The sequence below is a fragment of the Zootoca vivipara genome, chromosome Z2 (assembly GCF_965207765.1).
Source record: "Zootoca vivipara chromosome Z2, rZooViv2.hap1.1, whole genome shotgun sequence".
NCBI classification, from domain to species: domain Eukaryota; kingdom Metazoa; phylum Chordata; class Lepidosauria; order Squamata; family Lacertidae; genus Zootoca; species Zootoca vivipara.
The window spans coordinates 29,110,140-29,136,762 of NC_142585.1; the positions used below are offsets into that span (position 1 = coordinate 29,110,140).

At 46.0% G+C, this 26,623-nt stretch overlaps 1 protein-coding gene across 2 annotated transcripts; it reads left to right on the forward strand.

The window, feature by feature from the left end:
- FGF16 (fibroblast growth factor 16) lies at nucleotides 1-26,016 on the forward strand. 2 transcript variants are annotated; one of them, XM_035113550.3, is made up of 4 exons: nucleotides 1-1,681; nucleotides 17,049-17,152; nucleotides 24,074-24,315; nucleotides 25,789-26,016. In XM_035113550.3, exons 1-4 carry the CDS (start codon nucleotides 1,408-1,410, stop codon nucleotides 25,880-25,882), a joined length of 714 nt encoding a protein of 237 aa, XP_034969441.1. In that variant the 5' UTR covers nucleotides 1-1,407; the 3' UTR covers nucleotides 25,883-26,016. The 2 variants fall into 2 exon arrangements, with proteins under 2 accessions (XP_034969441.1, XP_034969442.1); XM_035113551.3 differs by having other exon boundaries at nucleotides 24,077-24,315.
- The last annotated feature ends 607 nt before the right edge of the window (nucleotides 26,017-26,623 follow it).

Genomic DNA, 26,623 nt, shown 5'->3' on the forward strand with positions numbered 1-26,623 from the left:
AGTTCTCTCCTCTCCGCCCAACCCCGCAAGCCCCTCCGCGTCCCGGGCGCTCGACTCGTGTCTGTCTGCAGTTCAAGGCAGCAGCTGCTGCCGCGAGAGATACGGTATCAGGGAGCTCAGAGGCAGGGGGAGGGTGAAAGGGGAGTAGAGGAGAGGCGGGAATAGAGCGAGGAAACACCTGTTCCCAGTGCGAAAAAAGGTGGCGGGGGTGGGGAGTCCACAGCTGGCTTGGAACCCCACACCCACCCCACATCTATTCTCCTATCCAACACCCCAAAGTCGTTTACATATGCACACACACTAGAGGGGTCCGGGTCCCCCCCCCTCCCACAATAGATCCCAAAATGTGGCAGTGTGCTTCTCAAAGGTGGTGGGGGGAGAGAATTCAGTGCAGCAGGTTCCTTTTGCCTCCTAGGGATACAAACAGGAGGAGGGGAGAGGAGACAGGAGAGAGAAACTCCAGCGGAACGCGCGGTGCAAACTCGAGATGGAGAGGGAGACCTGTCGTTTGCTTCTGGGGTTGTCGCCCACAAGAAGCGCTTTCAGGGGACCCCGGGAGAGGGTATCCCGGCGGCAGTCCGAAGCAGGCGCAGAGTGCTGGGCTCTGCTGTAAAAAAAAAAAACGGGAGGGGTAATCAAACCAGCCCGTGGTTCTGCTTCCGTTGCCTTTTGCAAAGGGCAACTACTTTGTTCCACCGAGAGTCTGTCAGAACTGAAGCCACGTTCCGAGGCAGGAAGGCGACTGGCCAAAGCGAGGCTGGTCTTGGGGGTCGCCTGGCTCAAGCGAGCGAGCTCGACGCCTTTCGCATCCCCCGCGCGCGAAGTTTCATCATCAGCGCTCGGGAAAGGGACCTGCCAAAAAAGCTAGCTTGGCTCGCTGCATTGTGGCGCGGCTTCCTTCCTTTTCTTTTCTTTTTTTAAAGAATAATAAAAGAGGGAGTGAAACGTTCTCTTTCCTCCCCCCGCCCCGCAAAAGAGCCAAATGGATCGCAGAAGAGGCGCAGGGAGCAGGGGGGACCGGGGCAACTGCCAAGGGGGTATGCCAGTGAGGTGTGGCTTGCATTTAAATATCCAATATGTCAATGTAAGGGGAGTGTGTGTGTACGTATATAAAGTCCAGTTTGCATCGGATCGCCGGACAGATCCAGCAGCTATGAAAGGCGGCAGGACGAGGAGGTGGAGGAGGAGAAGCAGGGGGGGACGCGCTGGACCAGGCGAGCCGGCGCAGGCGGCTTGAGCTGGGGAGTTAGCAAGCGCAAGAGAGCGGCGGCGACGCCGGAGGAATCGCAGCCTCCAAGAGGGCAAGAGCTACTGCCCTCCGCTGGACCCGGAGCTCGCGTGGCTCGTTTGCTAGTACGTTCGGGCTTCCCTCCTGTCTCCTCCGGGCTTTGCGCCCCCGCGGTGGCCATGGCCGAGGTCGGCGGCTTCCTGGGCTCCCTGGATTTGGATTTGCACGGATTCTCCTCGACACTTGGGAGCGTGGCGCTCGCCGACTCGCCGGGCTTTTTAAACGAGCGCCTGGGGCAGATCGAGGGGCGGCTGCAGCGGGGCTCTCCCACTGACTTCGCCCACCTGAAAGGCATCCTCCGACGGAGGCAGCTGTACTGCCGGACCGGCTTCCACCTGGAGATCTTCCCCAACGGCACCGTGCACGGCACCCGCCAGGACCACAGCCGCTTCGGTAAGCCGCGGGCGGGGGGGCAGCGGGATTGGGAAGAGGCGTGCGCGGCGCTGAGCGCTAAACAAAAGCAGCGGCGGCACCAACGGCAGAACCTTGAGCTCCGTTTCCCCTCAAAGTTGTAGGGAGAGTTAGCTTGGGATGGAAAAGCGGTTGAGCATGGCGGGGCTGTAGGCGCAAGGTTGGGAGAGGGCATTGGCAGCAGCCCGAGAGGGGCGCCCGCTGGCGGGGGGGGCATGTAGCCCCTACCCGCCGCGTGGGAACTTACGCCCGCCTTTGCGCTCTGTGGAGCAACCTTGCGTCCCCTGTTTACAGCCTCTGTGCTTTGGTTCGCGTCCAAGCCACGTGGTCGCCTTTCCTTCTCCCAAACTCTTTCTTCTCTCTCGGTCCCTGAACCGAAAGACCCCGATTGGAATCTCCCCTCTCTCTCTCCCTCTCTGTTCCACCCCACCGCACCGCACCGTGTTGGTGGAGGAGTCTCCCGTTCCCTTCCCACTAGCGTCCCCACCCCCGTCTCGAAAGCAGGTGTCCTTTTTTGCTCTGCCGGATCTCTCGCGCAGTCACAATAGCCGCGGAGAGCTGCCTTTATGAACTTGTTCAAAGTGCCCCGCCGCCTTGTCCCACATACAGAACTAATTACACTAGTAATATAAATCATCCCGAGCATGGATATAATTAGAATGCTAAATAAATGCGCTCACTCCCCTGCAATGCCAGCATGTTAATTTTCAATTTCCTATTCTCCCACTGCTAAACCGTTTTGCAGGTGCACAAAAAATACTTTAAAAACCAGGCTCTTAAAAAAAAAACCCAACAAAAACAAAACTAGAACCAAAGAGAAGCAGGCTAGGAACATGTTTTCCACACACACACACACACAGGCCCATGCAGCTTACAATAGGGTAGTTTGGAAAGCTGAACAGAAAACATCAGTTCCTAAGTTTATTGTTCTAGCCAAAGGCCATGACAAACTTGTAGCTGTAGTATTAATAAGATAATTCATAACATAAGCTTGGAAAGCAGAGAAGAGGCAGGCAGGTGCTTTTGGGGAAAAACCCACCATTTGCACAATTTTAGACTAGGCACTTCTCTTCCTCTCGTACCTAGTCATTAAGGTCGCAACCCTATACCTGTTTGCATGGACATAAGCACCATTTGATGCACTCAGGCTTACTTCTGAGCAATATGTGTGTAGGGTTGTGCTGCAAAGGGAATTTGAAGCATGAATAAAATGTGGAACCAAACCAACTAAAAATAGTTTCATAACTTTACAACCTTCACATGAAATGAAGTTTCATGATGGTAGGAATGTGATCAACCAACCCTGTCCTTGGTTTATTGAATGCTGGGAATGCTTAGTAATTATTATTTTTAAAATGCATAGAAGAAAGTGAGGTGCAGAGAAAGGAGTGGGGTCTGAGAACCACAGGTGTCTTGCAGGGACTCTCAAGAAGGTCCAACGTGGAGACCTCAGCCATGCATCCAGCAAGTCTGGAATCCTGGGACAGCTGTGAGCACCACCCCTACCCTATTAAGATGTCCGCAGTGAAACCAGTTTTGTTTCTCTCTGTCTTGTTACACACTCATGCTCTGCAAGGAATTGGACACTTTAGAAATATATGAGTTGGTTAGGGGAAAGAAAAAAGGCTTATGGCCCTGTCCACCACCCACCAAGCTAAATGGTGGTTGCTCCCAAGTAAATGTGTACAGGATGTCAGCCTTACTATGAATGGTATCTGCTTGGTTGAATCAACAAGCAAAGCCCTAACCAATAGGTCAGTGGAAGGTACTAATAGGCACAACTAAACCTTGTTTAATTAGCTCCTGAAAGACATACAAGTAATATAATTTCCCTGTTCCTAGGAAGGAGATGGGTAGAAGAAATGCTGTGTACACCTCAGCTAGCTTTGACGCAACCTGGCTACTGCTAGCACCTCCATACAAACACACACAAATTCTAAACAAGCTATGGATTTTCTGCAGCTGCAGGTCAATAAACTGCGAGAGCAACCTTCAGTGAAATATGTTAGGTTTGTTGCCAAGGATTGGCAAGTAAGAGTCTAGAGCAGCTAGCTAGAGTTTAGGAATAAAGAAGAAAACCCTCCCTTTGTTCAGTGACAGCAACCCACTTTTTCGTTTGGTTTGCAAGCTGAGTTTGAAGAGTTAACTGTATGGTGCATTCAATAAACTGAAACATTAGCATTCCACAAGTGTTTCAAGCAGTTGGCATCCAGCTATGTAAATGAGGCCAGGCTTCTGATATAAAATATTATAGATTTCTGCTCCAGGCTTCTCCCAAAGGCAGTGTAAAATAAATAGTTATTTGTAGTAATTGGAGGGCAGAGCCTCAAGGGGGAGGGATCAAACTGGAATCCTCAGGTGTAGATCAAGTTGGCTTGAACTCTAGGCCTGAGAAACTCAGCACCTCAGAGACCTGGCATACTGTATTAAGTTTTTGCCCTTAGCCAATCATGAGCAATTAAATTCCGAAGTTTGTAGTGCATTCAGGCTTCAAGTGGCCTTTCACTCTTATTTTTTAAGAATAAAGCAAGTGGGGAGGATCTCAACAAATGTTTTGCACTGGAGAGTGGAACCTCCATGTTTAGAAGCAGATGCTTAGCATAAACAAATGAAGAGCCTCATGAACTTTCCATAGCCATCTTGCTGCCCACTGTTGAGAACAGGGTGCTGGATCTCAGAACCAGCAGGCTTTTTCTTACCTCCTTAGGGTGCAGGACACATTTTCCGCTGAGTATTCCTTTTGAAACCAGAAGAGGGACTTACTTCTGAGTAAATATGCTTAGGAATGTGCTGTCTCTTGTTCAGAAAATAGAAGCTAGTTCCTTAAGCACATTCAGCAAAAAGCCTCAGCCAAAGAAGGTAAGCTCTGCAACGCTTTTATGGAGGATGCTTCACCAAGTGTAGGGTTTCCCTTTGGAGCTGGATCACTGAGGCTAGCTAGCTGGCTGTCACTGGGGAAGACTTGGGCTGTGAGTTACCGGTAAGAAAATGGACTTCAAGAAGTTAAGCATGATGATTTGGGAGATGTAGCAATGCCCACCAACTTGGATGGGTTTAAAAGACATTTGGGCAAATTCTCAGAGGATAAGGCTATCAATGGCTACTAGTTATGGCAGACGTGGCTACCAAGATCAGAAGCATTATGCCTCTGGGGAACAGAAAAGGGGAGAATGCTGTTGTGTTCCTGTCCTACTCATGGGACTTCCCATAGGCAGCAGGTTGGCCGTGATGAGAAGAAGATGCTATACTAGGTGGTCTTTTGTCTGATTCAGCAGGGCTGTTGTGTTTTTATTAGCTACTGCAGAGTTGTGAGTTCAAATCCTGTGTGCAGAGAGACAGGCCCTGTTTCTTTAGAGAGAAGTGAGCACACCCACTTTGCATGCATAATGTCCCAAAGTAGTCATTGAGAGAAGCTGCTTGTTGGAGTACATGGTACTGAACCATGAGAATTGCCAGGCAACTTCATATATTCAATACTATGGATCTGCCATTGCTTATTACTACCCCTCAGGTAGTGTTACTTTACTTACCTATTAAGGGAAACTTACATGGAGAATCATTTGTGTCTGGATTCTGATTGCCTGGTACTCTGAGTAAGAGTCAGGGTAGTATCCCGAAGGATTGCAGAGAAGGCAGATCTGCAGCCACTTCTGGGTGGGAGGGCTAGAATGGGAGCCTGCTTCAACAAGTTGAAGAAGGTCAGGTGAAATCCATATGATGTGCATGCTGTCCCACATCCATTCATCCCAGAAGAAAGATAATCTGATCTGGTCAAGGCTTGATAAAAGGAAGGGTGGTGGTGATGGGTTCTGTGGACCAGGAGCTTTCAAACTTTCTAGCAAATCAGGTGCTTTCCAGATGTTGTTGTGTACAATTCCCATCAGCCCTATCCTCCATAGCTGTGCTGGCTGGTGCTAATGGGAAATTGTAGTTCAAAACATTCGGAGTGTGCCAGGTTGGTGAAAGCTGAGCAAGCTGTTGAGAACCCTTTCCACTTTGAATCCTGGTGCAGAGGATTATGGGAAGAGTCCTAGTGTGTCCAATCCAATCACTTTATTTCACCTTTAAGCTCATAACAAGAACAAGAACAAGGGCATGCACGATTTAGTTTACAGTTAATAACAATAAAATAAGTTAAAAGATATACAGAATTAGATAAAATTATAATAAAAGAATTTCAAATTACATATAACAAGTTCTAGTGTGTGCAGTGAATTCAGTGTTGGCCCTCACTTTTGCTCTGTGTTAACACCTAACACTTCTCTCCTGGAAAGTGGAAGGGAGGTCTTCTCATGGAGGAATACCTGGTACACTTCTGAGGAATCCCAAACACAGATTGAAAACCACTGCTGCAGATAGCCCAGTTGGCAACGGGGAGGGAAAGAAGGCTATGTATTGCAAAATAACCATGTGTCCCTTCATTTTTATTATTGACATGGTCAAGCACCCAAGAGTGGTTGAAGTGCTAACCAGCCCAAGCATAAACCACTATCTTATTCTCTCAAAAGCTGAGAAACCATCAGCAGAAGGTAGGAGGATAACAGGGATGTAAGATGCATAGTCTCACTGGCTCAAGTCCCGTAGGCTAAAATCCCACTGCCCCCTCTTGCCTAACCACCTGCAAAACTTCAGACCAGTATTGAATTCATTTGGAACGTCTTACAGCATTCCAACAGCCTGTGACAACCTTTGAGGTTTCACCTTGTTGTTGTTGTTTAGTCGTTTAGTCGCGTCCAACTCTTCATGACCCCATGCCAGGCACTCCTGTCTTCTACTGCCTCCTGCAGTTTGGTCAGACTTCGAGACCACTGTCCAACCATCTCATCCTTTGTTGTCCCCTTCTTCTTGAGCCCTCAATCTTTCCCAACATCAGGGTCTTTTCCAAGGATTCTTCTCTTCTCATGAGGTGGCCAAAGTATTGGAGCCTCAGCTTCAGGATCTGTCCTTCCAGTGAGCATTCAGGGCAGATTTCCTTCAGAATGGATAGGTTTGATCCTCTTGCAGTCCATGGGACTCTCAGGAGTCTCCTCCAGCACCACAATTCAAAAGCACCAGTTCTTCGGCGATCAGTATGGTCTAGCTCTCACTTCCATATACCACTACTGGGAAAACCATAGCTTTAACTATACGGACCTTTGTCGGCAAAGTGATGTCTCTGCTTTTGAAGATGCTGTCTAGGTTTGTCATTGCTTTTCTCCCAAGAAGCAGGTGTCTTTTAATTTTGTGACTGCTGTCCCCATCTGCAGTGATCATGGAACTCAAGAAAGTAAAATCTCTCACTGCCTCCATTTCTTCCCCTTCTATTTGCCAGGAGGTGATGGGACCAGTAGCCATGATCTTAGTTTTTTTGATAATGAGCTTCAGACCGTATTTTGCCCTCTCCTCTCTCATCCCCATTAAAAGGTTCTTTAATTCCTCCTCACTTTCTGCCATCAAGGTTGTGTTATCAGCATATCTGTGGTTGTTGATATTTCTTCCAGCAATCTTAATTCTGGCTTGGGATTCATCCAGTCCAGCCTTTCGCATGATGAATTCTGCATATAAGTTAAATAAGCAGGGAGACAATATACAGCCTTGTTGTGCTCCTTTCCCAATTTTGAACCAATCAGTTATTCCATATCCAGTTCTAACTGTAGCTTCTTGTCCCACATAGAGATTTCTCAAGGGACAGATGAGGTGATCAGGCACTCCCATTTCTTTAAGAACTTGCCATGATTTGCTGTGGTTGACACAGTCAAATGCTTTTGTGTAGTCAATGAAGTAGAAGTAGATGTTTTTCTGGAACTCTCTAGCTTTCTCCATAATCCAGTGCATGTTTGCAATTTGGTCTCTGGTTCCTCTGCCCCTTCGAAATCCAGCTTGCACTTCTGGGAGTTCTCGGTCCACATACTGCCTAAGCCTGCCTTGTAGAATTTTAAGCATAACCTTGCTAGCGTGTGAAATGAGCGCAATTGTGCGGTAGTTGGAGCATTCTTTGGCACTGCCCTTCTTTGGGATTGGGATGTAGACTGATCTTCTCCAATCCTCTGGCCACTGCTTCACCTAACCAGTTGCAAATCCCAGCACAACGTCACAGCCTGTGATGTTCATTTAACTCTGTAGACTAGCAGTGAGGAGCCTGTGGCCCCTCTGAACAATGCTGGACTAGTACTGTCTTTGGGAAGGTCCATAGCTCAGTGGTAGAGCATCTGCTTTACTTCCAGAAGTTTCCAGACTCAATCCATGGCATCTCCAGGTAGGGGTGGGAGAGTCCTCTGTCTGAAACCCCGAAGAACCACTGCCAGCTAGTGTAGACAGTACTGAGCTAAATGTACCATATTCCTGTGTTTCCCCTGCCTATTGGCCATGCTGCTTGGGAGTTATGGGAGTTGGAGTCCAGCAATATTTGGAGGGCCACTGATCCTGCATCACAGCTATGGCCACATAACAGTGATGTAATTTTGGGCTAAAAGCTGTAGTGCTCACTTCAGGGCATCCTCAGAAGGTTAATTAAGGGGCTACTCTAGAAGGAGCATTTAAGGTCTAGCAATCTAGGCTGCAGATGCACAAATTGGCTGTACCTCAAAAGTGTACAGTTGTGGTCCCAGTGTCTGTGCTTTGTCAAGAGCTGAGATGAAGCTGAACTGTCCCCAAGCCACGTTGCATTTCTTGAATGGCAGGTACCTTCGTACTTTGAAAGTGATATATGTAGAAAGCCACCTTCCACCTATCCAGACTTTTGGTCCATCTGTCTATCTACATTGACTGGCAGGGACCCAAACAGCATCCTTTCCCAGTCGCTACCTGGAGATGCCAGGGATTGGATCTGATCTCTTTTGTATGCAAAATCCCAGCAGTCCATTGCCTCAGTGTGGCAAAATGTGTACAATGATGTTAAGAGCCATTTCAAGAGCCTTCTCCAACCTGATGCCCTCCAGATGCTTTGGACTACAACTCCCATGAGCCACAGCCAGAGCAGCCATGCTCACATCAGCCCCAGTATCTTCTAGCTGTGCTGGCTGGGGGTGATGGGAGTTGCAGTCCGAAACATCTGGAGGGCACCAGGTTGGTGAAAGATGAATTATAATACTTTTCCATGTGTAAGTGGAGCTGGGAAAGTAGTCACTCTTACTTCTTAGTACCCCCTTTTAAAAATCCCATGCATCAGTTTCACAGTGGAAATGAACAAAGTAAAAAGAAGAAGAAAGAAAGCATATTATTCAGATAAAGCAATTTACCTTCATTCGCCCGTCATTTTTTTTAAAAAAAAAAGGTATTTGGCTTGCTGTTTAATGTTCCAGTTTTTCATACTCCTATTTTAGAAACTGAAAGCAGGATGGTTCATTAAGTATTTAGACTACTAGAGGTTTTGGAATATGTAGTTTGTAGGCAGCATAGTGTCCGGTGGCAGCACCACCCCTGCTAGGGCAAACACTGCAGCAAAGTTTTGCTGCATCAATCAGACACCAGTTATTGCCTTTGCCTGTTCTGCTCTGCCTTCATTGATGTCACCTGAAGCAGGTCACTCCCTCACCTTTTGCACAGCAGGGTCAGCCTTCTTTGTAGGTGAAATGGGAAGCTGTAGATTATACACACACACACACACACACACACGGAGGGGGGGGAGAGAGAGAGAGAGAGAGAGAGAGAGAGAGAGAGAGAGAGAGAGAGAGAGAGAGAGAGAGAGAGAGAGAGAGAGAGAGCACAGCCACACATACTTTTGGAGGCTCACCTTACATACAGGATGGGTTGGATCCAGACTAGAGTTCCATTCAGACTCATTTAAGGAGGATAAGACAATCAGTGGCTACTAGACATGTTGGTCATGCTGTGCCTTTACACCTGGAGGCAGCAATGCTTCTGAATACCAGGTGCTGGAAACTGAAGGAAGGGAGAGGGCTCTTGTGCCCGGTTCCTCGGTTCCTGTTTGTGGGCTTCCTTTCGAGAGCATCTGGTTGGCCATTGTGTAAAGAGGATGCTGGCCTAGATGGGCCACTGGCCTGATCCAGCAGGGCTTTTCTTACAAGAAATGGGACAGGGGTGGAATTCCCCACCCCACTTCCCACTTCCCCATGCCCTAATGGAAAACGTTCTGGGAGCCGCATGCTAGCAAGGGGGTGGGCAGAAACAGTAGATGTGACTCTTGCCTTTGTGGCGTAGGCTGCATTCCAGGCATGCAAAAGTCAGAGGTTTCTTATGCACCCATTACCACAACCCACCTCAACTGATGCATTATTGGAGAAATTCATGGAGGAGGGTACTATTGGTGGCTATGTCATGATGGGAGCTATGCTGTGCCTCCACACATTTGAAGGCAGTAATGCTTCTGAACAGTGGCTACTGGAAATCACAGGAGAGGAGAGGGTTCTTGGGCTTAAATCTTGCTCCTTGATTTCCCAATCAGGGACCTTGGCATCTTGGTTGGCCAGTGTGATTACAGGATACTGGACTAGATGGGCCACCCACCTGATCTAGCAGGCTCATCTCTATGTTCTTACTATTGCAGTTCAAATACACATTTCAGCCGTCAAAATTGTTTGAGAGAGGCCCAGAGCAGCGTTAGGCAAAGAGCATGGCCTCTGGGAAGTCCCGTGGGCCAGATAGAGAAGCCTGGAGGGCCACATTCCCTTGAGATTGGGCCTGAGATTCCCCTCCCCAGTTTAAATTCACCAAAATGACAACTTACCATTGCAGTTGTGATAGTCTGTGGTACATCATCAATAGGACTCAATGGCTTTGAGTATTTGGAGCAGTGGATACTGTTCCAACAAGAGGCCTTGTGGTGGGTGGGCCTTGAGTGAATTGTGCCAGGGAGTGTGTAGCTGGTCCAAAATGTTTGAAAACTGCTTTCCTTGCCTACCCCAGACCCTGATCCCCCAAACCATTAGCAGCAATTCTGCCTGCTCAGCAGGGCTTTGTGTGTGCTAGTGTGTGTTGGGTATACTCTTTGCTGCTGTTGAAGCTCTCCTGAGATTTTGCAGGCTTTGACATGGACACCCAGTGCACCTGTTTCCAAACAGTTGCCTGGGGGGGCAGTTGGGGGTGTGCGAAAGAGAGATTTAGCTGAAAATTTAGATTTGCAGATACTAGTACAACATGCAACATTGTTCTGAAGCCCCCTTGCCCGTGGATATGGCTGTACGAGGAGAGACAGGTGCAGGCAGCTGAAGTAATCTTTAAACAATTGTTTTAGTAGTATAACAATGACTGGCAGGCTGCCCTGCTCCAATGGAAGTTCAAAGATAATTCAGCTTTTCAGACATCAGAAATTCCAGTCAAATCTCACAGAATGTGATCTGGAGAGGCTCAAAAGAGTGAGTGGAATGAATATCTCCACCACAGAAGAGAAGACAAGAGCTGGAAAAACAAATCATGTTTGGCCACAGAAAACTCCCCCTTGCAAGCAGAAAGTGAATTCTTGACTGAGTCCCAACAGCCACTCCCAGGACTGGTGAACCCTGGGTGTTGGAGGCTTCCCTTGCAAATCGAGCTAGATAATGGCAAAATTCTTTCCCAGACACCATAGTTGGATTTGCATTGCTGTCATTCTTTTTTAAAAAAAATCTGAAGCAGGCTCCTCAGATGTCCAATTTTTTGAAGTTTTATGGCAGCTTTTGCCAGTCTATGTACTACCGGTACAGCTCCAATCAGCCCCAGGCCAAGACATAGAGTTGCAATTTATAGAGTTTCCTGCAAAGAAGGGTTTATGGTTAAACTGTTCCAGGAGGGGAATGAGGGGGGGGGGGTGTGTTATCTATGAACAACTCTCTGCATCCTTGACAAACTACAGCTCCCAGAATTCTTTAGGTGAAGCCATGACTGTTTCTAGTGGTATCACAAGTCTTTAAATGTGAGATGTTAGTGTTGCCCAAGTGAACATGTAACTGTTTTTGATCTAGTTACAGGTAGGTAGCCGTGTTGGTCTGAGTCGAAGCAAAATAAAAAAATTCCTTCAGTAGCACCTTAAAGACCAACTAAGTTTATATTTTGGTATGAGCTTTCGTGTGCATGAAGGAATTTTTTTGATCTGTGATTCTTAATGCTCTTCTGTTTGCCAAATGTTTTAACTCTCCCTATTTTATCTGTAAGCTGCCTTGAGTCCCTGTCAGGATATAAATAATAATTATATTAATATATAAATAATATATAAATAATAATTATTAATATGTCTCTGCAGGCAAATGACATATAATTCTTAAACAGGAACCATTGGTTTTGATTTATTTTTTGTATTTCTATGCTGCTTTTCATTGAAATGAATCCCAAGGCAGCTTACAAGCATTTATGTTTAACAAATCAATATGGCCTTTATCACCCATAAAACAATATTAACAGCATTAACAAAATAGCAACTAAGAAAAATAAGCTCAGTGCTGTTAAGTCCATACACACATGCTCCACGCCCCATGACTTATAGTCTTCCACTCAATTCAATTCATTAAAATACATATAAAACACACATAATGCCCATTGTTAAAACAGCTCAGCCAGATGTTGTGCCAGCTGGCATCCTCGGGTAGTGGGCCATAGTGGAGATGGTGGGGCTCTTGGGCAAAGTGAATGTAGCTTGCCCAGGCACCATGGATGAGGAACTTGCCCACATTGCTCTTCATAATAGGGAGGTCCACTCCTACTCGAGGAAGTCCAAGACAAGCTTATTCCTCCAGAATGACAAGTCACAACTGCACTCTGTGTAGTGGCTGCCCACAAGATCCAGCAATGCCTCCATTAATAGTATTGTATCTAAATCACATTGTGCAAGGGTATTCATACATACATTAAATCACTGTCATAAAACTGAAAGGAAACAATAAACATCTGAGTGCAGTTTCCGTCCATCCCCCTCAAATTTTGATAAGCATGCCAACCTCAGTTTGTGTTCATAACAGGGAGGGATTTGTTGTTGTTGATGATGATGATGATGTTCTTAGTTGCAGCAACATCATCTTTCTATCTTAAGCTAGATATAGCTGTGTCTTCTCCACCTCAGTTTCCACCATGGTCTTCTTCAAATAGGTGCCCGAAAAATAATTACAAGCCCTTATAACAACAAAAACACTATAATCAGGCAGAAACTTCTAATTTTCAGTAACTTCACACCACACATTGTTTCAAATACATGCACACAATAACTTCACCACCAAACTGTTTCCAAGAGGCTCAGCAGCCTACGAAAAGGAAGCAACAGGCATGATCCTAGCTGTTATGAGGTAATACAGGCTAAAATAGGCTAATTGCCCATAATAGTGGTCACTCCCTGACTCAACTCTTCCACTGAGCATATTCAGCCTTGCTAAAGTGGTATATCTCATTGGATTATGAATGCACTAAAAAGCATCCTTGTGTGATGAGGAAACCTTGCCTTGTTAGGTGTCCTGATAACAAGGAAGCTACTGAATGCATTTGGCCAACTTAACCTCCCTGAGACTGTCTCAGGCAACATGGGATGGTCAGGCTTGAGTAGGTGTGCTTGGTGCACCTGAGGATGTTAGTACAGTGGGGCAGCATGTGTATGTTCTCTCTCCATACTTTAGTTCCACATGCCATGTTCTCTGGAAGGCATGTAGAGGACTTTCATTTCATCCTATCCTTCTGAGGCAGGAGAAATTCAATGTAGAATGTTCGCTCAGCACCATAGCATTGCCAACAAGAATTTCCGGGGTAGGGGTGCATGTGTCCTTTTTAAAGAGATGCATCATAGCATGTGTGAATACACAACCATCCTTCCATGCACTTAAACAGTACTTTACACGAAGGAAAAGCTTTATAAACAGTACCAAACATGCTTTAGGCATTTAAGGTTGTGGAAGGATGGGTGACATGGAACACTAGCCAATTGGGATTCGTGGTTGGGTACAACAGAGTTGAAGCAATACAGCTCAAACCAAATGCAGTATAGGGTATGTATGCAAGGCAAAGCTCAATGTGTTTCTCTCAGTGCAACTTCTGCAGCCAGAAGCATGAAAACCTTCTTTGCTGAAGAGTGATGTATTTAAAATGAATAAGTAGGGCATGTGCAGGCTTAAGCAACAAGGTGATACCATAATGAACATGGAGTGCAGCAAGGCAGTCACGATGACATACCTGTTCTATGTATAGCCATGACATCGTCCTTACACTTGAGGTCTTGCTAGTATGGCTTGTGAGCTCATGTGTGAGTGAGAAATGAACGGTTCTTCCAAGTGGTACTTTGAGAATCTTAGAGCTAGCAAAAAAGCATGTAAGTGATGTAACCCAACCAGGATGGGTCAAGTGTGCTTGTGAAGGGTTGGATGGACATTCTAGAGGCTCTATAAATAAATGGGAGGAACCATGTGACTATCACTGCTCTTCTCTCCCTGGCCTGTTCCCTTGCTGTTGAATGCAACCTCTCTGTGTGCTGTTAGCTGCAATTTGGGGTTCCTGTTTTGGAGGCCCCTTTTGGCCTCCATGCAAAAGTAGCAGTTCTGGCCCCCTCACTGCCATGTGTCTCTCTGGCCTACCACACCAAATATCCTCATGTCTGATGGAGCTACGCCTGTCCTGGCTGTACCTAAGGAGGTAGTGCAGGGTTTCCCAAACCTGGGTCTCCAGCTATTTTTGGACTACAACTCCCACCACCCCTAGTTAGCAGGACCAGTGATCAGGGATGATGGGAGTTGTAGTCCAAAAACAGCTGGAGACCCAAGTTTGGAAAACCCTACTTTAGTGGAAGGAATGAGGCTGGACCTGATGCTCTGGGCTGCCCCAGAGCTGCTCCCTACATTGAATACTTTATGCTATGATTACATGGACCCCACCTTTGGGAAACATAAGATGCACAACCACAAATCATAGAATCAAAGAACTGTAGTGTTGGAAGGGGTCCCAAGGGTCATCTAGTCGAACACAGCTAAGGAATCCCCAACAGATGGCCATCCAAACTCTGCTCAGAAACTTCTCGTCTCGCTCTCACTCTGGATGCTTCAAGTACTAGGAGCCATTGATAGCCCTCTCCTCCATGAATTTGTTCACTCTTCTGTTAAAGCCATCCAAGTTGGGCAAGCGGCTCATGATGCCCCTATACCTGCCTGACACAACATGGCAGCAACACACCCCTCTCCTCCTGGCCCTAGAAGGAAATGGGGAAATGGGGAAGGGGGAGGCTAAGGGATTACCTACCTGCTCCCCTGTGTTTTAAAATCAGGGGAGACAGGGAGGAAAAGAGAGGCAGCACTTACCAAGAGGGAGGTCCGCAGGATTCACCATCAAGGTCAGTGCCATTCTGGCATCAGTGGCAACAAGCAGAAGAACAGGGTGGGAGCAAGGCAGAGGGCCCACTCCTTTCCCAGCCCAGCCCAGCTCTGCTCACACCTCCACATTAGACCAGCTAAAGTCATATGCAAAGAAATTTGGTTCCACTTGTTGAGAAGCCTCTGGCTGACAGTACCAGCTAATGTTTCCAACAGCTGCTACAAACACCTGTGGAAAGCCCCCTTCCAATCCTCTTTCTGAACTGCTTCTACTCATTCTCCCTCACTATGTAACTGCCTGCCTTTTTCCTGGTTTTTGAGTAGTAGAGAGGAAAACAATTTACAAGCCTTCCTTGTTCTCTTAGCAGCTCTGAGTCCAAGAAGTGGGGTGCTATTGCAGGGAGGGAGAGAACTTGGCAGAGCCAAGAGAGGGTTGATAGGAGGTGAGTGACTGTAGCGACTTAGGAATTGCTAGCTGCTGTGGTCACTCAGAAGCTTTCACCCTTGTGGAATTCATTCATAGTCTTCTCTGTTGAACTGGCCCATAGCAGCTTAATAATCTGCTTTTATGCATTTGTGCAATTCTTACTCATTTTTTTAGGTTAATCTGTGTAGCATAAAAACAGATTGTTCCTCTTATTGTATTTGTGACTTTAATTATTGTATTTGTGACTTAATGTATTTCCTCTTTGTGGTATTTTCCCAAAGTGTTCAGTTTTTCATATGAAAAGTTGGTTCCTCCACCAAGACCTCCCCAATCCAAACAATATTATTATATCCACAAACTCTCTTTAATAAAGCTTCTCCAAGTACTGCTGGAAGAAATGGATTATACTGACCCGTTTTGTACTTGCTTCAGACCACATTTTGTCACTCAAGCTTGGTTTCTCTGATAGATAATCTTGATCAGAAGGGAAACCAGGAGGGGGAGGGGGAGTATGAGGATGTGTTGATTCTCCTTGATTTCAGTGGCTTGGGATACCCTCAGCCACCGAACCTTTCTGGACCAGTTCTGTGGGATGGGGTTGGGGGCATGATGATATGATGGTTCTGATCCTACCTGCAATGGTGGTTTGAGAAGGCAGTATTGGAGGATCTCTGCTGAATCCTATCCTATGGCACTTGTGTTATATTACGGCACTCTCTCCTCCTACCCTACTCCCTAACATCTGTATGAAGTCACAGAGTAAAATCACCTGAGGATTTGGAGAGAGGTGCCGCAAATATCCAGCTCAATTTCTTCTTGTCAGGTGAGGCTGTGAAGGTGCTGAACCAGTAACTGAATATGCGAATGGGCTGAAAGCGGGCCAATAAATTGAAGCTGAATACTATTAAGGTGGAGGCACTGTGGATATATGTGCTTTGGGTTTGGGGAAGTGGTGAACTAGGCTCTGATGCATATTGTACCACCTAACACCCAACACCTCTCCAAAGTAAGCAAATTCATAGCCCTAGTGCCAGCTTTGTCACTGGAAGCCCAGGTTGACTCAGTGACACAGCTTCAGCTGGTTCACCAACTGTGGCTGTTTCCAGACAGAGACAGTCTAGCCATGGTTATCCATTATCTGAAATCTTCCTGCCCTCAAGTTGACATGGAAGCTTCAAGTGATGCAGAATCTGGCTGCCAGACGTTTGATTGCCACTGTTATATTTCTTTGTATACCAGTCATAAGAAAATTTCATTGGCTGCCTGTTTGCTTCTAGGGCCAATTCAAGCTGCTGACACTTGCCTTAAAAGGCCTAAATAGCTTAGGGTTCAAATATCTGAAGGAACACCATCTTAAGGTATACTGTTGAGTGTTTATTTCCCCCAGGTACTGTCTTTATCAGAGCTACATTCTTCAGTCTCAGGAATGAAGGCTTTTTCAGCTGTGGTGCCCTGGCTATGGAGCTCCTTCTCAATAGAAGCCTTCCCGGCAACTTGGTGCCAGGCAAAAACATTTCTATTTGTCCAGGCTTTTAAAATTCTTAAGACTTAGCCATGTTCGTTTTAAAGATGATTTTTTTAAAGGATTTTAATTGTCCTTTTACTGTGATATGATATAAATGTGTTGTGAAGTCTGGATAGATTTTGAATGGTTTTATTTACTGTAATGATGTCCACCAAGAGTGGTGTTGCTTGCATTAAATAACTCTCAATTTTTAATTTCTTTTCAAAGGAATTTTGGAGTTTATTAGCTTGGCTGTAGGGCTGGTTAGTATCCGTGGTGTGGATTCTGGACTTTACCTTGGGATGAACGAGAGAGGAGAGCTGTATGGATCGGTAAGTGTTAGCCCTTCAGGCTTATGGAATATCAAATACTGTTGGAGTGGGTAACATTAAGGTTTTATTATGCCTTGATACTTCAATCTCTCGTGGCTCTGGCTTCCACAGCCACTCCGTTGCATTTGGGATCCCCAGCAACTCATTAGTAACCATGGCAAAATTATGGCACTGAAAATGAGCTGCAGCTATGAGTTGCAGAAGTAGGAGGCTCCACAAAAAGCGAACAGAAGTGTAGGGTCTTTTTGCCCACATTAAAGGTAGCCACCTATGAGGTAGGCAGTCAATGATCAAGTATGATGGGAGTTACGGCTCAACAACATCTGGAAGACTATTATCATTATTTAAGTTACAGGTAGGTAGCCATGTTGGTCTGAGTCGAAGCAAAATAAAAAAATTCCTTCAGTAGCACCTTAAAATAAAATAAAATAAAAACTTAGTTGGTCTTTAAGGTGTACTTAAGTAATTCTTTTATCATTATTTAATGTATTTATATCCCACCTTTCTCCCAAATAGGGATCCAATGGGGCTTACAACACTTTAAAATGTTATAAATTACAAAGTTTTTTGTACTTGACCAGTGGTCAACATTGCCCACACCTTCGTTTTCTATGCCCTGTCCAAATAAGAAGGGATTACAAGGAGGGAACCAGTCTTAACCATAGCTGTCAAGTTCTCCCCCTTTTTTAAGGGAAATTGCCTTATGCTGAATAGACTTCCTTGCGAGAAAAGGGAAAACTTGACAGCTATGTTCTTAACCTCTGTTGGGAGTGGATTCCACAATATGGGAGCAGACACAGAAAAGGCTCTCTCTTGTGCAGACTTCACGTGCATAGATATGGGGAGGGGCTGTAGCTCAGTGGTAAAACACCCAGGTCCCTGTCACTGCTTTAAAAGTAAGCACCACTACCTGCCTTGAGTTATGCCCAGAAACTGACTGGCCATTTGCTGTCCATTATTTGTTTGGGGAGTTTCTGGCAGACCCAAGTAGATCCAAGAGCATGACTGATATAGTGTGTCTCTTTTGAGGTTCTTGTCTTGTTTAGGAAAGCCATGAAACACAAAGCATTGTCAGGTCTGTGGGTATTCTGTGGTTATATTTAAATGCTGCATTAAATATCACCACCAAAGAAAAGCCTGATTTTGTGACTCAGGGTTCATCCACACTTACTGTATGTTTTGCCCTGTGCTTTCTAGGCACATGTATGTGTCCAAGCACTTTTTCTCTCTCTTTTTTTTGCCCTGCCACTTTCCCAAGGAAAGCCCACACTTTATCTCTGAATCAGAACAAATGGCAATTCGGGCTTTCCACAGAATGGTTTTCAGTGGTAAAGTTTTCGCAGGGAAAGGGCTGGGGCCCAAAAAAGTGCTCAGGCATGGCGCTTTAAAGTGTCTAGAAACATTGCACAGAAGAAAGTCTGGATGAGCCCTCAGTTAAAATGTGAACATTAAAAAAAGGTGCACATTTTTTCACTTGCATAATTTCCACTGCTGTTTTCTAATTATTTTGCTACTTATAGTGAACTATAAAAAGCCTCACACACAGCCAGTGGAAATCTTGTTCAGACACACCTCTGGGCTTCTGAGACTTCAGTGAACACATTTTGGCATATCTTCCCAGTCATCTGGGTCAGAAACATTGGAAAAGTCGAAGCTGGGACTCTAGGAAGTTCTATATTCTGCACTACCCTATAATTGTGACATGCACATGGACCTGGCTATCGCTTGGATGCGCTCTGCTTTGGAGCAGCCCACAATTTGGACCGGAAATTTGCCAGTCTTGTTATGGATCTTTCCTGCTCAAATTAGAAAAGAAGTTCAAATGCTCACCTGGGTGTCTTGATAATGCTAATCTGATTTAAAACCCAATTCCAAATCAAAGTCCATTCAGACTAATTATAGTATCTGATTACCCCTCTGTGATGTGCTCTCTTGGCAGTCTCAACAGGAAAGCCAGCCCCATGCTGATTTCCAGTTGGATAATTCCATGCCATAAAAAATCTCTTGACACATACAGGATTCTTACTGGATTCTGCTTTATGGCATAACACTGCAATGCCATTTGATGGGTTGGCATTGGAAAGTTTCATATTTAGCTCTTTCTGCAGCAGAAAAAGATTTTTAAAGACCAAACTAAACGCAGTCATTTTGACATGATCTGGTTGTCATATATCAGCAATGTAAAACAGAAGTGACATTAATGTCAGACCTCCAGCCACTTTCTTAGGGAGAGGCTGTCACAGATAGATGAAGCCTTGGCGATACATTCAGTGATTCAGTTACTTGACAGCGTCCCTGCTCAGTTTTCTTTCTTATATGTTCTTTCATTTTATTAATTTCATAAAATATATATACTACTTGATTGTGCGTGTGGGACCCTCAAAGTGGTTTACTAAAATGGATAAAGCAGTAAAATTATGAGTAAGAAAGAATGACAACAATAAATAAAAACTACAGTATCTAAAAGTTAACAATACACTAAAAACAGAATGTTTTCAGAAGGTGTCAAAAAGAGTATGATGACGATGCCTTCCTGGTGTCAATAGGCAATGTGTAGTTGCAGATAGGGTTGCCAGACTCAATAGAGGACAGGACTTCTGTGCCTTTAATTGCCCTGCTCTCTTTTGAGTCTGGAAACCTTAAAGAGAAACCAGCAGACCCTTTGTTTAATTTCCAAGCAAAGGGTCTTCTGGTTTCTCTTTAAGGTTTCCAGACTCAAAAGAGAGCAGGGCAATTAAAGGCACAGAAGTCCTGTCCACTATTGAGTCTGGCAACCCTAGTTGCAGAACAGGTGTTCTATGGCAATGGAAGTGGTTCAGTGGGCAGATATGGGGGTAAAGCAAAACTGAGGTATATGTAACTGGTGTGTGTGTGTGTGTGTGTGTGTGTGTGTGTGTGTGTGTGTTCTGCAGCTTTCCTTAAAATGTCATTTTATTATAAAGCCAATAAAATATTCTACAAAATAAAATAACCCACCGACACCAAAATGTTCAGCATTTGCAAATGTTCACCATGATGGACACAAAGCGGCATCTTGCACAGGATGGAACATAGTAAGCTGTAGTTCCAACCAACCAAATGTTTTCTGCTTTGAATGGCAGAGGCTCTCCAGGATCTGACACAGGAGCCTTCCACATCACTTGCTATCATTTTGCAGTTGGAGGTGCCATTGATCAGGGACTTTTCTGGATGCAACTGCATCATTGCTGGTGTGCGATTATGTTGAAGCATGTTATGAAGGAGCAGGTTCTCAGACACGACTCGCCACAGGCTCACACGGCCACTAGTCCACACACGTTGGCTTTCTCCCTCGTGGCTGCCATGGTGAAGAGGCCTAGTTTGTATGGCATGTACAGTGGTGATTTTCCAACTGTCTGGCATGGGTTCCTCCATGAGATGTGTAGAGAGCCAATGTAGTATCGTGGTCAGGGTGTTGGACTAGGGCCTTGGAAACCAGGGTTTGAATCTCTACTTGGCCCTGAAGCTCACTGGAGTTGACCTTGGGCTAGTCACTGCCACACCCTGAGCTCCTTGTAGGAAAACGTGGGATATATATATATATATATATAGAGAGAGAGAGAGAGAGAGAGAGAGAGAGAGAGAGAGAGAGAGAGAGAGAGAGAGAGAGAAACAGCAAGCTTCCCTGAAATAAAGGTTGCTAGCCACAACTCCTCTTCTGTCACAGAGCATTGCAAGAGTTCTATCATGCTTGCAGTCCATACAGAGCACCTCACACCATCCAAGGACACCTCCCCAAATAGGAAAATAGCAATTTGCCTTACACTGTCAGATTGCTGGTCAGTTTAGCTCAGCAATGTCCACAGTGCATGGCAGCAACTCTACAGAGTTCTAGATGAGACGCTTATAGCCCTACCTGGATGTGCCATTGGGGATTGAATCTGGAACCTTCTGCATGCAAAGTATATGCTTATGACTGAGCTATGCTTCTCCCCACTCCCCACCCCAAAAAATAATTAGAAACATAGTTGGTTGCCTTAGCCCAAGTTAGGCCATAGCTCCAATCCAGCTCAATATTCTTTACATTGACTGAATGTTGGAAGATTCAGGACACATAAAAGTACTTATTCACTCAGTGCATAAATGGTCTCAGCCCTGTATAACTGAAGGAGCATCTCCACCCCTGTGTTCAGCCTGGACACAGAGGTCCAGCGCTGAGGGCTTTCTGGCGGTTCCCTCACTGTGAGAAGTGAGGTTGCAGGGAACCAGGCCTTCTCAGTAGTGGCGCCCACTCTGTGGAATGCCCTCCCATCAAATGCCAAATGGATAAACATCTAGCTGACTTTTAGGAGACATCCTAAAAGCAGCCCTGTAGAGGGAAGTTTTTTTTTAAAAAAAAGTTTGATGTTTTATTATGTTTTTATATATTTTGGAAGCCGCCCAAAGTGGCTGGGGCAACCCAGTCAGATGGGCGGGGTACAAATAATAAAATAATTTATTACTATTATTAATAAAATATGGAACTCGCTCCCACAGGAGGCAGTGATGCCAACTTGGATGGCTTTAACAGAAGACTGGAGAAATTCAAGGAGAAGAGGGCTATCAATGGCTACTAGTACTTGAAGCATCCTGGAGTAAGGGCAAGGCAAGGAGGAAGGGTGAAAGCATTCACACACCTTTGTACCGCACTGCGAGAAAGATGGGAAGCTTCTCCCACGTTTGATCTCGCCACGTCACCCTACACATATACATCATACACTCTATAGTCTGATAGGGGACATTTGCACGCGTGCCCTCGAGCCTGTGCCTCCAGCGGGGGGCGGTTTCACCAACCCCTAGGTACGCCTCTGCTCTTACTGGTAAGAGCTCTCTGGGATTTCATGCTCAACCCTACCAAGAGATGCTGGGGACTGAACCTGGGACAAAGCAGGTGCTCATGTAAGAGGATCCTTGTGGAAAAGTATGTGGGAAGGATTCCCTTAACACTGTGGGGCAGGCAGTAGCATGGCCAGCAGTATATTGTGCAAGGGAATACCAGTCAAGTGAATGGTTTTCTTAAGCCCAAAGGTTAGGAATCTTCTTCCATCCAAGGGCCACATTGCCGATGGGCAAACTTCTGGGATGCTGCATGCCAGAGATAGGTGGAGCCAGAGGCAAAAGTGGATGGAGGAACAGATGTAACTCTTAACCTAAGCCAGCCAATGCACCCATCCCTCTCATCTAGGCAAGCAATAGTTCAGGGGGCACATTCTAGGTAGGCAAAAGCACCTGAGCAAAGTATGGAGCAGGACCAGTGAGAGGATTACAACAGTGTGCCCAACTCGAGATCAGCCTGCCCCCCAGCCATCGAAAAGGACACTCCTGTGAGATGTTCTCTTTGCAAGGGGAAGGCAATAGCTCAGTGATAAAAGCAACTGCTTTGCCTGCATAAGGTCCCAGGTTCGATACCCAAAGCCATTTCCAGATATGGCTAGGAGAAAATCCTGCTTGAAACCCTGGAGATCTGCTGCCAGTTAGTGCAGACAACTAACTGAACTGGATGGACCTAGTCTAGCAGTGTTCCTGTGAAGTCCCATGCTCAGATTAAGCCAGTACCATTGACACAAAAGGATGACTAATTCTGAAGGAGCTGAATCATCGTATCAATATCAGTCAACTATTCCTGGGCTTAACTATTTTAGGGATGTGACCTCAGGATATCCTTACTGCCTTGGGGCATGACCTCAGCCCATGGTTATGTTGCTTCTCGGAATCCCTGTGCTCAGACGGAACCTCTCAGGGTTGTTTTGCTCTTCTCTCTGCAGCAAAGTCCCTAGGAATTAAACCACTGCTATCATTTGCTCTCTAGGGCTCCTACTGAGGACCATTTGCCATTAGCCTTGGTTCTCCTAAAAAGCTTATGAGGTGCTACTCCTGTTTCTCGGGGGCTTATTTGATGAAAAGCTCCTCCATTCAAAGTCATTTATAACCCTTCATTCAAACAAATCCAGATGTCAGGGAGAATGGAGTCATGGAATCATAGAACTATTGAGTTGGAAGAAACCCTAAGGATCATCTGATGCTAGCACAGTGGCCTTCTTTCCATGCTACCTCTCCATGTGCAAAGTCAGCCCCACTGTGTTCTAGCTGCACAGGGTTGCAGCTTGGGGCACATAGGGATTGCTGGGGAAGGACAAATGCAGAGTATCTCATGGGCTATGGCACCCATGCTGCAGATAGACAACAGAGGATGGATACCACTTTCCTGCCCTGCTTGTAAGCTTCCACAAGGCAGCATGTGTTCAGGGGCAGACCCTACACTTTGCATGTCAAAGGTCTCAGGTAGCATCTCCAGGGTAGCGAGTGATGAGGGGCTGCAGCTCAGTGGTGGATCATCTGCTTTGCACACAGAAGGTCCCTGGTTCAATCCCAAACATCTCCAGGTAGGGCTGGGAGAGGCTTCTGCCTGAAACCCTACAGAGTCAGTATAGGCAATACTTTGAAAGCCAATGTGGCATAGTAGTTAGAGTGTTGGATTAGGGCCTGGGAAACCAGGGTTCAAATCCCTACTCGGCCATGAAGCTCACTGGGTGTGATCTTGGGGGTTGGTCACTCCCTCTCTGCCTAACCTACCTCACAGGATTGTTGTGAGGATTAAATGAGGAGCGGGAGAACCATGTATGCCACCTTGAGCTCCTTGGAGAAAAAGGTGGGGTATAAATGCAACAAACAAACAAGGACACACAGAGCCTGAGACCCTGGAGAGTCACTGTCAGAGTAGGACCACATTGCCCAAGATGGAAAGGACTTTATAAACCTTGCTTCTTATATTCAAACAGCATGCTGAACAAAATGGGTCTTTGGGTTGATCCAGCAGGGCTGCCCGTGTGAACAGAATGGTTGTAGATTATTCTTCATAAGTCTTTTTCTCCCCCCTCCCCTCTCTCTCCCTGATCCCCTCTTCCACCCCACCTACACACACAGAAGAAGCTGACAAGGGAGTGTGTTTTCCGTGAGCAGTTTGAAGAAAACTGGTACAACACTTACGCTTCAACCCTCTACAAGCACTCTGACTCCGAGAGACAGTATTACGTTGCTTTAAACAAAGATGGCTCTCCCAGAGAAGGATACAGGACTAAGAGACACCAAAAATTCACTCATTTTTTACCAAGGCCTGTGGACCCTGCTAAGATCCCTGCAATGTACAGACATCTCTTCCACTACAGGTGATGTTCTCTGCAGCTTGAGCAGCCATTGTGTATATATTTACTTGGGTTTCCAAGGTTTCTGCCAGGACGCTCCATCCCATAGCCATCCCATCGTTCTTAACAAATCTGGATACCAGATAGAGGAAGCACTGCCTATTCCTTGGAGTTTTCTTTCCTTTTCTTTCCTTTCTAAAGGTATTATCTCGAGGTTGAGTTTACTCCTGTGGCAGGTGAGGATAGGTGCAGGGTGGGAGCAGAGCTTGGAAACCCCTACATAAAACCATTCATTAGTTCAATTACTCTCTTTATCTGGTGGGCTAAGAGAAGGCAAAAATTGACACGGGGAGAAAAGATTATTTCTGAAATGACAACCACCACTGCCAGCACCAGTTCCCAACCACGCGGCCATGGTGGCCACACCACAGAAGACCACAGCAATGACTTGTGTGTACTGCTCACAGGCTTCGAATGGTTATTAAGTGGGTCCACAGAATGGATGGGGCCTCTTCCTATTTGACACTCGGATTCTCTTGAGGTGGCCCTAACGGACTCGCTCTATGTTGCTAGGCCAGAACTCCTGACTGTAGGCTCTAGCTGATAAGACTTCCATAGTGGGAAAATGGAGGGCAGAATCTAGAGTATCCAAACCAAACCTTACATCTGGCAATCCTGGGTCCAGAGGGACATGGAGGGGGGGGACGTTGTGTGTGGGCACACGTGTGCATGTTTCCTGCTGTTGGAATAGGAACAGAGGAGGGTGGGCCAAGGACCTTAACATTCTTAACACAATCCTGTTCCTAAGGACAAAAATCTATTTATAAAATGTATATGATATTTATTTTATATATTTATTTATTTCAAAAAAAATTGCTATTTTTAAAATGAGAGATATTATGGCCCAACTTTTATCAGGAAGGGTAAGGTCCTATTGGAATAGGAGGGAGGAGAAATGAGTTTTAAGAGCTTTTTGGCAATAAAATTGTCTTTATATATTGCGGGTGGCTTGCTAATTTATTCCAGTCACATCCATTGTTAATTATGAGGCCCCTCCAGATAACTTTTCTTCTTCTTCACACGCATTCAAGATGAGTTGTTCTTTTAATGGGATCGATACTCCCACGTTCATAGATTCATGGAATTGTAGAGCTGGAAGGGACCCTGTCATGGACTGGCTAGACAAAGAGAAATGGTGGGAGGTACCAGCTGGGGAACCTCCAAGGGAAGAAGGCTCAGAGTCCAGGGAGTGGTGGTGGGACTATGGTATGTGGTCAGAGGGAGAAGATGGAGCAGACCGGGAGGAGGAGGTGTCAGGGGCTGAAGAAGTAACAGGATTTAGTTAGCAGGGAAAGGCTGTGGCAGAGGGCAGTCCAGAATCAGAAGTGGAAGCAGGAAAGGAGGGGGTCAAGAGGCAGAGATGAGGCAGGCTGCTGAAGAAGCCAGGGGGTCTCCCCCTTCTGCTGCGACCAACTCCCTTCTCCCCTGGTCTCCCAGGACCCGAAGAGGTATGAAGAGGTCGGAGCAAAGACGGACGCGCCGGCGTTGTCTCAGATTGCTCAGGAAGGACCCAGGAGAGGAGGAGACTTAGTCAGCTGTGGGAAGGCGGGGACCTTCAGGATTCACAACTGCCTTATAGGGGCAAAACCTACCAAGAAGAGTTGCTGTGCTCATTAGGCCTGGCACTCCTGAGCAGGCCTTGTCTCTAATAAAGAGTTAACTTCACTTACTCTGTGTGATTTATTGCTGGCTGGCTTCCAGACACCCTAAGGGTCATCTAGTCCAATACCCTGCAGTGCAGGAATCACAGCTAAATAATCCCTGACAGATGGCCATCCAAGTTCTGCTTAAAAACCTCCAAGGAAGTAGAGTCCACCACCTTCCAAGGTAGTCCACTCCACTGTAGAACAGCTGTTCAAGTTGATTTGCACCCTCAAAACTTTCAGGATAGTCACATTACATGAGTAGCAATCCATCTGTGAACCAAAGCCTTTCAGCAAATATCCTGAAATATTTCACTTAATAAATTATCCAGGTTTTAGAATATGCCTCTGTTGCACTATAGCATCTTGGCAACATCCTGATTTGAAGTTGCTTCCTTGTGGTTTAGCCACTCCCACATACTTCCTGTGGCTGTTGTTCTTGCGGAACTGAACAAAGGTTTAGCACAGCAATTGCAGCCCAAACATTAAGACTTAAAAAGTGGAAGTATGGTGCTGGCATGCTGTCACAATGTAAATCATTTACACTTAATTGAAAGAGGTGTGGAGACGAAATTGCTGCCCACCTGCTGTCTTTTGCTGCTTGGTGGAAGCTTGGGGACTTTGGTTGT

Coding starts and splice junctions, on each gene's coding strand:
- FGF16 (XM_035113550.3), top strand. CDS start 1,408: ATGGCCGAGGTCGGCGGCTTCCTGGGCTCCCTGGATTTGGATTTGCAC. Junction 1,682..17,048: donor CCAGGACCACAGCCGCTTCG/GTAAGCCGCGGG, acceptor TTCTTTTCAAAG/GAATTTTGGAGTTTATTAGC. Junction 17,153..24,073: donor GAGGAGAGCTGTATGGATCG/GTAAGTGTTAGC, acceptor CTACACACACAG/AAGAAGCTGACAAGGGAGTG.